Source organism: Ipomoea nil, unplaced genomic scaffold, assembly GCF_001879475.1.
Source record: "Ipomoea nil cultivar Tokyo-kokei standard unplaced genomic scaffold, Asagao_1.1 scaffold2845, whole genome shotgun sequence".
Lineage (NCBI taxonomy): Eukaryota > Viridiplantae > Streptophyta > Magnoliopsida > Solanales > Convolvulaceae > Ipomoea > Ipomoea nil.
The window spans coordinates 3,430,279-3,447,171 of record NW_017619273.1 but is presented as its reverse complement, the minus strand read 5'-3'; the positions used below and the strand labels follow the sequence as shown (position 1 = coordinate 3,447,171).

At 40.9% G+C, this 16,893-nt stretch overlaps 1 protein-coding gene across 1 annotated transcript; it reads left to right on the top strand.

Moving 5' to 3' along the window:
• The first annotated feature begins 11,959 nt into the window (after positions 1–11,959).
• LOC109159844 (protein NRT1/ PTR FAMILY 7.1) lies at positions 11,960–16,664 on the top strand. Its single transcript, XM_019307955.1, has 5 exons — positions 11,960–11,965; positions 12,969–13,149; positions 13,324–13,541; positions 14,166–14,728; positions 15,661–16,664. The coding sequence occupies exons 1-5, from the start codon at positions 11,960–11,962 to the stop codon at positions 16,511–16,513; spliced, it is 1,821 nt and encodes a 606-aa protein (XP_019163500.1). The 3' UTR covers positions 16,514–16,664.
• The last annotated feature ends 229 nt before the right edge of the window (positions 16,665–16,893 follow it).

Here is a 16,893-nt window from a genome sequence, read left to right as displayed (position 1 = left end):
TGTGAATCTAGGTTTAGATGACTTAGATGTGGCATAACACTCCCTTACGTTATTGTTAGCATCCGCAAAGTTTTAATTATGATGGTTAGACTTTATCCTTATTTTCCTAAGTTTAAATGCTTTGAACTTGCCTAGTTTTGGGGGTGTTACAGTTGGTGTCAGAGCCTAGGGTGGAGCCTAGGATATTGCCTTAGGAATGAGACTTTAAGACGATAAGTGAGAATCCTAAGTGTTTAAGAACTTAAGTCATAGAAACCGTAGGACACGCGGTGAGACTGTGAGTTTACTTATCGCTTTCTGTCGTGTTTCTTATGCTTTGTCTTCGTTTAGCTTTAGTTCTTTTGGTTAAGGTACCAGGTAAGGGTGCAAGTTGTTGAACTCTATTCTTTCGATTCAAATAGTACGAACAGTAACTTGAATAGTTACGTCTAGGATAGTCAGAACTTAAGCTTCGAAGAGTTGAAGATCTAAAGATCTCAAGATGAAGAGTCGAAGAGTTGAAAAGTCGAAGAGTTCAAGACCGGAAGGTTGCAAAGGCCAACTACTAGAAGGGCTTACCTTACTGAATAGAAATAGATTATAAGAAGGAGTTCGAATAGTAAGGAAAACTTTTCGTAACCAAAATTTTACAAGCTTTAAGGTTCGAAGTATTAACTCGAATGGTAAGAGGTAACTATTCAAAAGAATTGCTCGAGACATTCTCTGAGCAAACAGTTCGAAACCTTAAACAAACAAGCTTTAAGAGAAAATGTGACCAGGGAAAAAGGATTCCTAGGTACACATCTCAAGGTGAGAATTTCCTTAAAAAGCCTAAACAAAAGGAGCAGAATAAAAAGTGAAGTTCAGCTAATTAAGGTGGTCTAACGGCTGAAAAATCTGACACATAAAGTAACCTATCAAATTGTCCGCATGTCATTACCTGATAGTTAAAAGACGTTTGAAATGAGTTTTCCTCCAACAAATTCATTTCAAAATGTCTATAAATACTTTCAATATCAACAAAGACAAAATTCATCCATGAAACAATGTAAAACAGTGAGACTAGAGGTCTCATGACCCATGACAACACTATCACCGCTATCATCCTCCATAAGGTCGAGGTTATTTGGTCCCTCCTAGTTTGGGGGGTCATTGTGATGTTTTACCACTTCCCGCCCTAGTTTGTAGGGTCACCCAAAGCCTCCTCATTATGATTCACCATAGTCTTTATTATAAGGCATCCATTTTTCTTTCCTCTAATAATAGTATGTTCATCTTCAGCTACCACCTGTCTCGAGGTACCCAGAGTATTACTGTTGTTTATTCTTTGCTAGTGCTATAAAACTTGCTCACTACATTGTCTTGTATCCACCGAGATACTAACTACAACTTGTTTTTTTTCATAAATGTGCACAATTGGCCTTTATTTGAATTGTAACCCACTTTATTAGTCTCATTTACACTATTATTTGTTGGAAAAATAGCATTAAAATGACATTTTAGGTGGCTATTTTGTGGTACAATTATTAGTGGGGTCCACTTCCAAAATGGGTCGGGTCAAAGTGGATTCGGGTTCTTCGTAGTGAGACGAGGAGATTGATATATTGTACGCACAAAACGGATAATGGGTGAATGAGATATTGATTATCGAAGTAGACCCATTAGAGTTGGAAAAATGAAGGGAAAAAATGAGCTTTTGTCCCACATTGGTTTGGAAAGAGGATTTGCACCCCCCCTCCCCTTTTATACAAGAGCTCTTTTGGAGCTTGTAGAATTGTATAGCATAGAGGCTCTCTCTCTCGCGGGGGGGGGGGGGGGGGTGTGGGGGTGCAAATCAAATTCGAACTAGAAACGAGATCGAAAAGGCTTGATTCAAGCGCGAGCTCGTGTGCGCCGGCACCTATGGGCACGAACGGTATCATTTTTTGCCACAGACACACTGTGAAAATACAAGCTTCAAAACACTTCTGATTCTACTCCTTTCTTACGCCTAACTGTGTTCAACGCTTTGCTCTAGTTCGCCGGGTTTGCTCGTTTGGATGCTCAAACATCGAACCGAAGCGCGTTTTATCCTGGGAAACCTAGGCCACGTCGCTCATAGCACTTTTATGAGGTGGCAAATAAGGTTTTAAGGAAAGAGTGCTCTCTTGACTCATGCTAAAAACCCTTATCCAAATACGAGCCATCTTTTCCTTCTTTCGGTTTTGGATTATGCTTCTAAGCAAAATTCCTCCTTTTCGATATAGTTTGGTTGGAATTATAATCTGTGGATTATAAATTTCATTTGGTTGATATGTATATATCTTTTCCGTAGATATTCATGCATATAACCATGGTGGTCTGATTTAGATATATATTTGTGTGTGTGTGTGTGTGTATATATATATATATATATATATATATATATATATATATATATATTGTTGGGTAATATGGTTGAAAATTCCCAAAAATAATAATCCTACGAAAAGATTAATATTATATGGGAAACAGAAAGAATTGGGAAGGAAAAGGTTGAGTGTTTGGGTAAAGGATTAGCACGAGTTCGAACACAAAGTTCTTTTCCTTAAAACCTTATTTGCTACCTCCCACAAGTGCTAGGAGCGTTGTAGCCTAGATTTCCCAGGATAAAACGTGCTACGATTCCTTGTTTAAGCACCTAAACAATGAACCCGGCAAACAAAGCAAAGCTTAGAACACTGGTTGGCTAAAAGAAGAGAGTAGAAACAGAGTTTTGAGATGAAAAGCTACTGGAATTCCTTTGTTTCTCACTGTGTGTAAAATGCTACTGCTCTACCTCTCTTTATATAGGGATGTTGGAAGGGATAGCATTCAACATGGCCTTTAATTGGTATTAAACCAATTGTATAACACCTGTAACGGTCACCCACTAAGTAGGATTAAACTCAGATTTAAAATTGAAATTAAAACAGTATTAATTCCGTAACAGATGAGTTTAATCTGTACAACAGGCTGAACTTTCGGGTTTCAGACCGTTGGGGTGCAGGTTCACACGAGAGCACACGGACCAGCAACACGAGAAGGTTCACACGAGAGCACACGGACCAGCAACACGAGAGTACATCTCTCGTGCTCACTGTGGTGCAACCCGAGAGTGCACCACTCTCGTGGTCACAGATGCACGAGAGTTGTGCTCTCGGTGCACCACAACCTCTCTTGCTCCTCTGTAGCACGAGAGTAGGTGCTCTCGGTTCGGTTCCGGCCGAACCAAGTGACTATACCAGTTGGAAAATGATACCGAAGTTAGGCATAACTTAGCCCGTAAGGCCAGCCCATTTTCGGACGACATTCGTGCCCGCAGGTGCCGGCGCACGCGAGCTCGGGCTTGATTTCAAGCCTTTTTTATATCCTCTAGTTGGATTTTGATTTGCACCCCCCCCCCCCCCCGGCGAGAGAGCCTCTATGCTATACAATTCTACAAGCTTGAAAAGAGCTCATGTATATAAGGGGGGCAAATCTTGTTTCCAAACCAATGTGGGACAAAGTCCTACATTTTCCCTTCATTTCCCAACTTAAATGGGTCTACTTTGAGAATCAATATCTCATTCACCCATTATCCGTTTTGAGCGTACAATATATCAATCTCTTCGTCTTACTACGAAGAATCCGAATCCACTTTGACCCGACCCAAATTGGAAGTGGACCCCACTGATAATTGTACCACAAAATAGCCACTTAATATGCCATTTTATGTCATTTTAAGCTAATTTTTCCAACAATCCCCCACATGAATGAAAATTGATTTTCGGGGGTAGTTTTAAAACGGAAACAACTGTGTTCAACGGTCGATCCCTGCATAGGATAGGTAGGGTCACACCCTTTGAACCTTCCCTCGTGAAGATACATTTACTCTACTGACTGTACGGTAGAACGCGATGTCTTTGAACCGATTGCCGTTTGTGTAGACGATGGCATATCTCACACAGGAACCTCCCAACCATGCTTTGTTCTCATGATTGTGCCCATTTTGGTCGTGGGTCACCATTCCTGGTTCTGCAAGAGTTTGTGAAGAATTGTGCCCGTCAATTCTTCTTTGAAGCGACCCTCACTTCTCTCTCACATAGGTGATTCTTTCCCGAGTATCCCGCATACTCACATATGTCAACCGACATTCGAATCACTAAAGCATTTAACATGCTAACCTTGTGCGGGAGCCACTGTTTCTAACGAGGAGTGGTAGGGAATCCGAGACCCCCACAGTGACATGCTCCATTCCATAATTTAGTTGTCCCATTGAACCTAGGTGCCAGCTAGGTTGGGTGTCCACTATAGAACTTTATACCAAGGGCTTTAGACCCATTCCTCGTCTCAACTTCTCCACAGCTACTCTACATAACCCTTTGGTTAGCGGATCCGCTATATTGTCTTCTGACTTTACGTAGTCAATCGAGACAACACCAGTTGTGAGAAGTTGTCTAATGGTATTATGTCTACGACGCACATGTCTAGACTTACCATTATACATATGATTCTGTACTCGTCCAATTGCAGCTTGACTATCGCAATGCACACACATTGGAGGTACAGGTTTTTCCCAATTAGGAATATCCTCTAAAAAATGGCGTAGCCATTCAGCTTCTTCACAACATTTGTCCAAGGCTATCAGCTCAGATTCCATCGTGGATCTAGCTATCACGGTCTGTTTAGAGGATTTCCATGCAACGGCTGCACCGGCTAGTGTAAACACGTAGCCACTTGTGGACTTGGAGTCCTTAATATCGGATACCCAGCTAGCGTCGCTATACCCTTCAAGTACAGCAGGATATCTCCCATAGTGCAGTCCAAGGTCTCGAGTATACCTTAAGTATCTCAGAACCTTCACTATTGCCGTCCAGTGCATGGCACCAGGGTTACTCGTATATCTACTGAGTTTACTAACCGCAAAGGCAATATCCGGCCTAGTACAGCTCATTAGATACATCAAACTACCAATAACCCGAGCATATTCTACTTGAGAAATACACTCTCCGTGGTTCTTGGTTAGATGAACGCTTCGATCTAATGGCGTCCTAGTCCCTTGATGATTATCCTTGTTAAAATTTTCAAAGATTTTATCAATATAATGTGATTGGCTTAACACCAGACCATCAGGTCTTCTAATGATTCTAATCCCGAGGATTAAATCAGCCAAACCCATATCCTTCATGTCAAATCTCGTATTTAACATGTTTTTGGTAGACTTGATCATTCGATCATTACTACCAACGATGAGCATGTCATCTACGTATAAACAAAGAATGACATAACCGTCTATCGTTTCCTTAACGTAGACACATTTGTCACTTTCGTTTATTTTAAACCCATTAGTTAACATCGCATGGTCAAACTTCTCGTGCCATTGCTTAGGCGCTTGTTTTAAACCATATAGCGATTTAACCAACTTACACACTTTCCTTTCTTGGCCCGGAACCACGAACCCTTCGGGTTGTTCCATATAGATTTCCTCATCTAGTTCGCCATTTAGGAAAGAGGTTTTAACGTCCATTTGATGAACTTCCAAATTCCGCAGCGCGGCTATAGCAAGTATCATTCTAATGGAGTTTATTCTCGTCACGGGAGAATATGTGTCGAAGTAATCAAGGTCCTCGCGTTGCCTGTAACCCTTGATTACAAGCCTAGCCTTATACTTCTCGATGGAACCATCGGGTTTCATCTTCCTTTTAAAGACCCACTTGGATCCTAAGGGTTTACTACCCGGAGGAAGATCAACAAGTTCCCAAGTGTGATTCTGTAAAATAGAATCCACTTCACTTTTAATAGCCTCTTTCCACATTAGTCCTTCTGTAGAAGTCACGGCTTCTCCGTACGTTCGAGGCTCGTTTTCTATCAAACAAGATAGAAAATCGGGTTCATTTTCTAATAAACAAGTTAGAGTACTCGAATCATACTCCAACAAGTAAGTTAGAAAATCAGGACCAAATGATTTTCCAACTCTCGCCCGCTTACTGCGTCTTGGCTCGAGCTCGGGTTCTCTCTCGGATTCCCCACTATCATTATCCATAGCTTCGTCAAACGTTCGTTTTGACGAACTCGGTCCCTCATTGGACCTACAAGGAAATACATTTTCAAAGAAAGATGCATTCCTTGATTCTATTATCGTGTTCTCGTGTACGTTCGGATTATGGGACTCGTGTACCAAGAACCGATAAGCACTACTATTATGTGCATAGCCGATAAAGATACAGTCCACCGTCTTAGGACCTATCTTTACTTTCTTAGGTGTTGGCACCAAAACTTTGGCAAGACACCCCCACACTTTCAGGTACTGGTAGGAAGGTTTCCTACCGTTCCACAACTCATAAGGAGTCTTATCAAGCTTCTTGTGGGGTACCTTATTTAAAAGGTAATTACTTGTCAAAATAGCCTCGCCCCACGCGTCTTGAGGTAGGCCTGAACTTATAAGCATCGCATTCATCATATCTTTCAATGTACGATTCTTTCGCTCGGCAACACCGTTCGATTGAGGTGAGTAAGGTGCAGTACGCTCGTGTATTATACCTACACTCGCACAGAAGTCACCAATAGGTGCTTCTCGTACTCACCACCTCGATCGCTTTTAACTTTCTTAATCTTACGATTAAGTTGGTTTTCAACTTCATTCTTATAAAGAATGAATTTTTCCAAGGCTTCGTCTTTGCTTTTAAGCAAATACACATAGCAATAATGTGTGCTATCGTCGATAAACGTGATAAAATATTTATTACCACCTCTCGTTTGTATCGATCTAAAATCGCACAAATCACTATGGATTAATTCTAGTGGTTCAGTTTCCCTTTCAACCGATTTGAAAGGTACTTTCGTTAATTTTGCCTCAACACAAATTTCACATTTGTTATTTGTGTTAATTTGAAAATTAGGAATATGGTCCATGTTAATTAATCTACGTATAGAATTATAATTAACGTGACCTAGTCTACCATGCCACAAATTGGAAGACTCAAGCAAGTAAACGGAATTAACTTTGCTCTTATTCATGATAATAGGCATTACATTGAGCTTAAAAAGCCCATCAGTTACATAACCTTTGCCTACAAACATTCCTAACTTAGACAAAACAACCTTGTCTGACTCGAACACCATGCGAAAACCATGCTTGTTCAACAGAGAGCCAGACACCAGATTCTTCCTCAGCTCTGGAACATACAGCACGTTGTTCAACGTCAGTTCCTTCCCGGAAGTCATCTTCAGAACCACCTTGCCCACGCCTTCCACAGCAGACTGAGCAGAGTTTCCCATCCAAACCTTCTCGCCCTCAACGGTCTCAAAGGTATTGAACATCTCTCGGTTGCAACACAAATGCCTTGTTGCACCAGTGCCGATGAACCACTCTCGTGGGTTAGAGTCCACGAGGTTCACCTCGGTCACCATAGCCGAAAGGCTAATGTCGACCTCCTTCTGATTGCTTTCCTCAACCATGTTGGCTTCAGAACTCTTGTTCTTCTTCTTTGGAACTTTGCACTCAGAGGACTTGTGGCCAGTCTTGCCACAATTGAAGCATTTTCCATGAAATTTCTTCTTGGTAATGCCTCCTTTCGGACCTAGCTTTTGCTTGTCCTTCTTGTTCTTCTTGGAGTTTTTAGCATGCTCCACAACATTGGCTTTAGCACCAATAGTGACAGAATTTCTTCCATCATTCGTCCTGTTCCCCTCCTCAATTCGGAGTCGCTGGATCAGGTCCTCCAGGTTCATTTCCTTTCGCTTATGCTTAAGGTAATTCTTGAAGTCTTTCCACCCTGGAGGCAGCAAGTGGATAACAGATCCCACTAGGAAGGCTTCACTCAACGTCATGCCTTCGTCACGGATTTCATCAAAGATTAGTTGTAAATCTTCAACCTGACTTAGCACGGTTTTGGAATCAACCATTTTGAAGTCAAGGAATCGGCCAACCACAAATTTCTTTGCGCCGGCATCCTCACTTCGGTATTTATGATCCAAAGCTTCCCACAGCGCTTTCGCTGTGCCAATCTTGCGATATACATCGTATAGCGCATCACACAATCCATTTAGGATGTAGTTTCGGCATAGGAAGTCCGAATCCTTCCAATAGCCAACTGCCATCACGGATTGGGCATCCTGTTCCCTTAGTTCGGGAACCTTCTCGGTCAAAAATCTCGCCAAGCCGAGAGTTGCTAGGTAGAACAACATCTTTTGTTGCCACCTTTTGAAATTCGATCCAATACCGGTGAATTTCTCCGGTCTTTCGGCCGAACCACTCGGTACCGTAGGTACCCGAGTCATGGGAATATATCCCTCGGTGCTCCCACCATCTTGTGAACCAACGTTCACTGGTGTAGCTTGGGAATTAGCAACATTATTGCCATTCCCACCACTGTTGTTCTCAACAACATTCTCCTCCCCGAGAGCTGGCAAAACTGGATTCTCCATTTCTTCTAGGAAATTAGAGATAAACAACCAACGGGAAACGGATATAAGGTTTTAAGATTGTTGGGTAATATGGTTGAAAATTCCCAAAAATAATAATCCTACGAAAAGATTAATATTATATGGGAAACAGAAAGAATTGGGAAGGAAAAGGTTGAGTGTTTGGGTAAAGGATTAGCACGAGTTCGAACACAAAGTTCTTTTCCTTAAAACCTTATTTGCTACCTCCCACAAGTGCTAGGAGCGTTGTAGCCTAGGTTTCACAGGATAAAACGTGCTACGGTTCCTTGTTTAAGCACCTAAACAAGGAACCCGGCAAACAAAGCAAAGCTTAGAACACTGGTTGGCTAAAAGAAGAGAGTAGAAGCAGAGTTTTGAGATGAAAAGCTACTGGAATTCCTTTGTTTCTCACTGTGTGTAAAATGCTACTGCTCTACCTCTCTTTATATAGGGATGTTGGAAGGGATAGCATTCAACATGGCCTTTAATTGGTATTAAACCAATTGTATAACACCTGTAACGGTCACCCACTAAGTAGGATTAAACTCAGATTTAAAACAGTATTAATTCCGTAACAGATGAGTTTAATCTGTACAACAGGCTGAACTTTGGGGTGCAGGTTCACACGAGAGCACACGAGCTTGATTTGCACACCCCCCCCCCCCCCCCCCCCCCGCGCGCGAGAGAGCCTCTATGCTATACAATTCTATAAGCTTGAAAAGAGCTCATGTATATAAGGGGGGCAAATCTTGTTTCCAAACCAATGTGGGACAAAGTCCTACATTTTCCCTTCATTTCCCAACTTAAATGGGTCTACTTTGAGAATCAATATCTCATTCACCCATTATCCGTTTTGAGCGTACAATATATCAATCTCTTCGTCTTACTACGAAGAATCCGAATCCACTTTGACCCGACCCAAATCGGAAGTGGACCCCACTGATAATTGTACCACAAAATAGCCACTTAATATGCCATTTTAAGCTAATTTTTCCAACATATATATATATATATATATATATATATATATATATATATATATATATATATATATTTCGGATATATATATCAAATAATATTTTATATACTTTCTTGTGTGTATATATAAATTAAATCGATTTTTGGTTCATTATCACCAACATTATTATCAAGACCAATGTTGTTTTCCTCAATATCTTCGAGTGCCTTGAACTTTCGACCTAACCACATGTGTTTGTTGTCTACATACACCCCAGTCCGTCCTTCCTTATTTTTCTCATGCACGATTTATGCGATTTCTTGCCTTTTAGATCCCTTTATTTCCTTTCTCAATGCCAACATCCACGGGCCAAATAGGTTAACTACCTTCGGATTAATGACTATTTTCCTTTCCTATGTGTTGATAATCACCAGTTTTCTTGTCGCCACCATTCTCCCCATCACTATTTCCTATTGGACCATCACCGATTTGGTCATTACCATCATTCTGAAATCTGAATACACTAGTCCTATCGATGACCATAGATTCTACACTTGAAACAAAAAAGGTGGTTCCTTTAATTTCGTACTCAATTTTATGGATACGTTGCTGAAGTTTGAACTTGGACAATAAAGGTTTCGTAATATCCACTTCTATACAAAACTTTCCAAATTCTCTTCTAGACACCAAGCTAGTTGCTTGATCAACTTTAATGGGTACTCCGTCTTTATCCCCTATCGTTATAAAGAACATTTCGTCAAAGTACTCAATTGGTAGACAATGAAAGTGAAGCCAATCCAGCAAACACTTTGTTTTGTCAACAACCAAATCCAAATTGAGAAACCATACCTGAACAGGTAATGATCAAGGACCATCAATAACACTTCAAACTTAGCAAAATTGTAATCATCTGAAAGCTCAAACTTAAACAATTGTAATAACCATACTCTATTACTACAAATTCAATCTTACCCTTAGGGCGCCATACATTTTTTATTTGTCAAAAAAGGTATATGTAACTTACCATTCTGACCATAGCCTTAAGGATAAAAATCTATCCCCAAGTTCATCAGAGGTGAGCCTTCTCCTCTTTTGACAGGCCAATGGTGGGGCAATCATCATCGTCACATATCTTGACATCCTCATCATCTCCTCGTCATCCAAGATAAGATCGTCATCATCCGGATATCATCATCAACAGGCTATCAATCATGGGATTTTTGTCGAATAATGTATATGTAACCTACCATTTTTCCCATAACCTTAACAATAAAAAACTACCTCCAAGTTCACCGAAGGTGAGCCTTCTCCTCTTCTGACAGGCCAGTGGTTGGACAATCATCATCGTCACACATCCTCCTCATCTCCTCGTCATCCAAGACAAGATCGTCATCATCCAGACATCATCATCAACAGGCTATCAATCATGGGCTTTTTGTCGAATAATGTATATGTAACCTAACATTTTTCCCATAACCTTAACGATAAAAAACTACCTCCAAGTTCACCGAAGGTGAGCCTTCTCCTCTTTTGACAGGCCAGTGGTTGGGCAATCATCATCGTCACACATCCTCCTCATCTCCGGCCTCGTCATCCAAGACAAGATCATCATCATCCAGACATCATCATTAACAGGCTATCCATCATGAATTTTTTGTCGAAGAATGTATATGTAACCTACCGTTTTACCCATAACCTTAACGATAAAAAACTACCTCCAAGTTCACCGAAGGTGAGCCTTCTCCTCTTTTGACAGGCCAGTGGTTGGGCAATCATCATCGTCACACATCCTCCTCATCTCCGGCCTCGTCATCCAAGACAAGATCATCATCATCCAGACATCATCATTAACAGGCTATCCATCATGAATTTTTTGTCGAAGAATGTATATGTAACCTACCGTTTTACCCATAACCTTAACGATAAGAAACTCTCTCTAAGTTCACCGGAGGTGAGCCTTCTCCTCTTTTGACAGGCCAATGGTGGGGCATTCATCATCGTCGCACATCCTACTCATTTCCTCGTCATCCAAGATAAGATCGGGCTATCATCATCAACAGGTTATCCATCAGGGGCTTTTTGTCGAAAAAGATATATGTAACCTACAATTTTTCCCATAACCTTAACGATAAGAAACTATCTCCAAGTTCACCGGAGGTGAGCCTTCTCCTCTGTTGACAGGCCAATGGTGGGGCAATCATCATCGTCACACAACTTCCTCATCTCCTCGTCATCCAAGATAAGATCGCCATCATCTAGTTATCATCATCAATCGGTTATCCATTAAGGGCTTTTCCTGAATAACATCAACCATGACAGGGTCAGTATCATGCACTTTTGAAAATCCTTGTCTTCAAATGATTTTTGCGTCGAGGGAGCCGGAGAAGCCATCCTTACACAAAAAATAATCAAGATTTTTAAAATGGATTTTCATTGATAAATATTTTTAAGTTTTTTCTTTCATTCTTCCAAGGCTGAACATGAACCACAGAGGCTAGACCTTTGCTCACTGCGCACAAGGAACTCCCCTCACTTTGATTGCTCCCACACTATGGCTGGTGAGACTCAATCCTTGGTCATTCTTCCCAACTTTCACCTCTATGACCAGTTGAGTTGGCCATGCGGGTAAGTTTTTTCTTTCATGATTGTAATATTAGACTTGAACCTTCGCGAATTGCATAAAAATGGCTAGCATTACATGTCCAATAATAATACAACTATATTGGAAGAATAATAATACAATTATATTCACTGAATTCAGCAATCAGCATATCCGTCCCCGGACCAACTAACTCATACATATATCATCACCGTATAAATAAATTTCATTATGGAAATATTTGATAAATTAAAAACAATGAATGTATGATCTGATAGAAGATCTTATCTGTTCAGTGGGAAAGCCGGAACAATAGAGTGAGGTGTCTAATGAGCAAACTTTTTCGCTGTCTTTTAGGCTATCTGTTATATGAATTGAAGCTTTATTAGGATGTCCGTTACGTTTTCTCTCACATTCAAACCGGCCTGCAAACTTTAACGCACTCTATTTACCTGCAAACTAACACACCTATATAGATTCAGTAGATACAGATGCATATTCATACATAGAGAGGCCTGATTTACATTATATCACTGTTTTTGCAATTGCATATATGCATGGTTCTTTGTTTTTCTTTAGCTCTCTCCGATAGTGCTATCTATATTTAGTGAATAAGAAATCGTGTAGCTTTCGTTTTCTTTTTCCTTTTTTTTTTTTTTTGTTCTTCCTCCGCCATAAATGACAAAAGGTTTCACCAGTGTTCATCGTAGATTTCCATTGAGCCCAGTCGTTATTGTCGACACGCGATCTTCGCCGTCGCCGGAATCCGGCACCGCTACCGGACCCTTCATCCCTTTCTTGAACAGATTCCGCAAAAGGTTAATTTTCTTGCATGCATGTTACTTTCTGTTGAATCTGACATGATTTTGCTTCGTTTCACGTTTAAATCTCTGGGTTTTGTGTGGAGAACTGTGTGAAAAACAGATCCATCTGGTTTATGATGATCATTTCATGTTTTTTTCTTCATTCGTGTATATATATATAGTTTATTTTTTGATCATCATGTTTAACTGGTTCTGAATTGTGCAGAGTATACCTAAAATGGCCGCGATGGATTCAACTCATGTTGTTGCAGAGGTTGCAGAACTCAACTCTTCAAACAATGAAGTTAACATTAATGGAGGCAACCAACAAACAAGAATTTCGAGTTTTCTGAAACGATTCAGAAAAAAGAAGACAGGTGGTTGGAGTTCAGCAAGTTTCTTGCTAGGTACACTATCTCGAGTCTTACCTGTTATATAAAGTTATGGGTTAGAGAAATATATTAAATTTAATATTTTGTTATGTGTAAATTGATGCATGTGCAAGTTGGGTGCAGTTTTAGTGCTATTTCTTGGAGCTGTGTAAGTTTGATTAATTGTGTAAAAATTTTTTGATGGGACAGTAAACCAAGGACTTGCAACGCTAGCGTTCTTCGGTGTGGGCGTGAACCTGGTTTTGTTCTTGACCAGAGTGTTGGGTCAGGGAAATGCAACTGCGGCTAACAATGTGAGCAAATGGACCGGAACGGTTTACTTGTGCTCTCTATTGGGTGCCTTCTTCAGTGACTCGTACTGGGGCCGCTACTTAACCTGTGCCATCTTCCAGTTGATTCTCATTGTGGTAAATCACCCTATCCAACCAATCTCTTATCATGGAATATTATAGAGAAAATAATCAAATAAACTCCTAAATTTTATCTCAAAAAGTTAATTATGTTCTTAAATTTTTAAAAATGGGCAATTAAACTCACAAATAGTTATTAGCAATGAAACCTACCAACTTGTTAAGGACCTGTAATTGCGGGTTCCAGGTTCACGTCAACTCAGGCGAACCTCCGACCACCATCTAATGAACTTTCAGTAAGAAAAAGACAAATATCAGCGACCGCCTTCTCTGGCAACACAGCCAGTCGTTGGTCGCTGGTATTTGTCGTTTTTCTTGCCGGAATTTAGTTGGATGATTGCTGGATGTTTGTCGGAGTTTGCTGGAATATTAATTGAGATGAATTACAGGTTGAGATGTAATTACAGATCACCAACTTGTTACTGGGTTGGGTTTGCTCCAAAATTACTTTTTTTGTGGGTTTAATTGTAACTTTTAAAAATTTAAGTGTCTAATTAACTTTTTAGGTAAAATTTAGAGGTTTATTTAAGCTTTTGCTGGATATTATATTATTCAAGAAGAAAATATCCTCTAGTAATAGTATAAACTAACGAACGCTTTGATGAATTTGTGAATCTGCAGGGGCTGTTGATGTTATCATTGGCGTCTTCATATCTGTTGGTTAAGCCTGTGAAGTGCGGCGATGGCATAGAGAAATGCACGCCGCCGACCACCGCCGGGAATGTCGTATTTTACATCGCCATTTATCTGGTGGCGCTTGGCTACGGCGGCCACCAGCCCACGGTTGCAACGCTGGGGGCCGACCAATTCGACGAATCAGACCCTATAGCAAAGGCTTCCAGAACGGCTTTCTTCAGCTGCTTCTACTTCGCACTCAATCTTGGATCGCTCTTCTCCAACACCATCTTGGCTTACTTCGAGGATTCTGGGAATTGGACTATAGGGTTTTGGTCTTCTACCGGCTCTGCAGTTACTGGGTTGCTTCTCTTCTTTCTGGGCTCCCCCGGCTATACTTATGTTCAGCCATTTGGTAACCCTTTTAACCGCATTTCTCAAGTGTTTGTAGCTGCTTACCGGAAACTCGGCGTTAAACTCCCAGAAGGACAGGAGTTGTACGAGGTTGCACCCTGCTCTCAATCCTCCATTAGAGGAAGTCGGAAGATCCTGCACACTGATAACCTCAAGTTAGTCATTGTTTTTTGTTGTTATATTTCATTTTAATTAAATTTGGGGAAAAAATAGCCTTGAATAACATGACGCAGAAACTAGTAACCTGTAATTGTAAGTCACTAAAACTCCATCTCTTCCAACCAATTACCGGTGACAAACACCGGCTAATGGTCGCCATAAATTGGTCACAGAAATCCTAGTTTTTGGGCTTCATTTCTCAAAAAACAACATATTTATAGGTTTAATTTTAAATTTTAAAAGTTCCCTAATTGATTCTTTGAGTAATGTTGGGAAAAAAAATCAAATAGGGCTTGAACAATATGTTATTTTAGACGCCTAGAAACTAGTGACATGTAATCTGGCGACGATCCCCTGTAATTGGTCATCGGAATCCTGGTTTTTGGGCTTCAATACTCCAAAACAACATATTGCAGGGTCATTAACTTTGGTTTTCATCTAAATTGGAGTATTGAAGCCTAAAAACGGGTTAGTGACCTGTAATTGCAGATTTGCAGGTCACTAAAGTTCCACCTCTTCCAACCAATTACCGGTGACAAACACCGGCTGAATCCTCGTTTTTGGACTTCAATACTCCAAAACAACATATTGCAGAGTCATTAAATTTGGTTTTCATCTAAATTTGAGTATTGAAGCCTAGAAATGATAAACCATCTAAATTGGAGTATTGAAGCCTAGAAACGAGTTAGTGACCTGTAATTGCAGGTCACTAAAGTTCCGGCAATCCTCCAACCAATTTCCGACGACAAACATGAGCTTGTCCCAGAAATTGATCACCAAAACCTTAGTTTATGGGCTTTAATATTCTAAAACAACATATTTATGTGTCTAATTGATTTTCTGAATAAAGTTCAGCTACTTATCTGACCAGCGATTTTGTCAATAAATTTTGTTTTCATCTAATAAATTGGTGGGATGGGTGTGGCAGGTGTTTGGACAAGGCGGCGATAGTGACACAGAATGATAGAATTGGGTCGCCAAATCCATGGAGGCTATGCACGGTGACGCAAGTGGAAGAAACCAAATGCATACTGAGACTGCTTCCCATATGGATGTGCACCATAATGTACTCCGTCATCTTCACTCAAATGTCATCCCTGTTCGTGGAGCAAGGCGAGGTGATGGACACCCACCTGGGCGGCCGCGGGTTCCGCATCCCGGCGGCCAGCATGTCCGCCTTCGACATCTGCAGCGTCCTCGTCTGCACCATCCTCTACCGCTTCGTCGTCATCCCTTTCACCTCCGCCGTCAGCAACAACCCCAAGGGCATCACGGAGCTCCAGCGCATGGGGGTCGGGCTAATCATCGGAATGCTAGCCATGGTGGCCGCCGGCGTGACGGAGATCCAGCGCCTGAGGCGAGTTTCCCCCGGGGAATCAACGAGCCGGCTCAGCATCTTCTGGCAGGTGCCGCAGTACGTGCTGGTGGGGGCGTCGGAGGTGTTCATGTACATCGGGCAGCTGGAGTTTTTCAACGGGCAAGCCCCCGACGGGATCAAGAGCTTCGGGAGCTCGCTTTGCATGGCGTCCATGTCTCTCGGGAATTACTTCAGCAGCATGTTGGTGAATGTGGTGATGGATATCACGGTGCGGGGAAAGATGCCGGGATGGATCCCGGAGAATTTGAACGCCGGACATATGGACAGGTTTTACTTCCTCATCGCCGGAATGGCTGCCGTGGATTTTGTGTTGTTTGTGCTTTGTGCAAGATGGTATAAATTCATCAAGCTTGAAGAAAATGAAGAAGAATTAGCACAAGTAGTGGATGATCGCATAGTTTAGTTTGAATCATCCATCTTTTTCATTGTTCTACCTGTCAAGGATTGTTAAACTCAGACAGGGAGTTGATCGAGAAAGTCATATATGGCTAATGGCTCAATATAATATAAATAAAATTTAACTCCTAATATAATTGACCTCCCTGTTTGTATTAGTGATTTTGTCCCTCAATTCTCTAGATAATGTATAAGACTCGATATTATAAGCACTGAATCAATGCAGCAATTCAAAGGTTTCTTATTGTTTTACTGTTTGCATCAATAGGTTTTATCTCTCAATGAAATTGATAAATTTAGAATTGTCAAACTAATGAACCCTTTTATTATGAGATAGGATAATGAAAGGGACATGTTTAGAATTGTTAGGCTTATGAAACCTTTCGA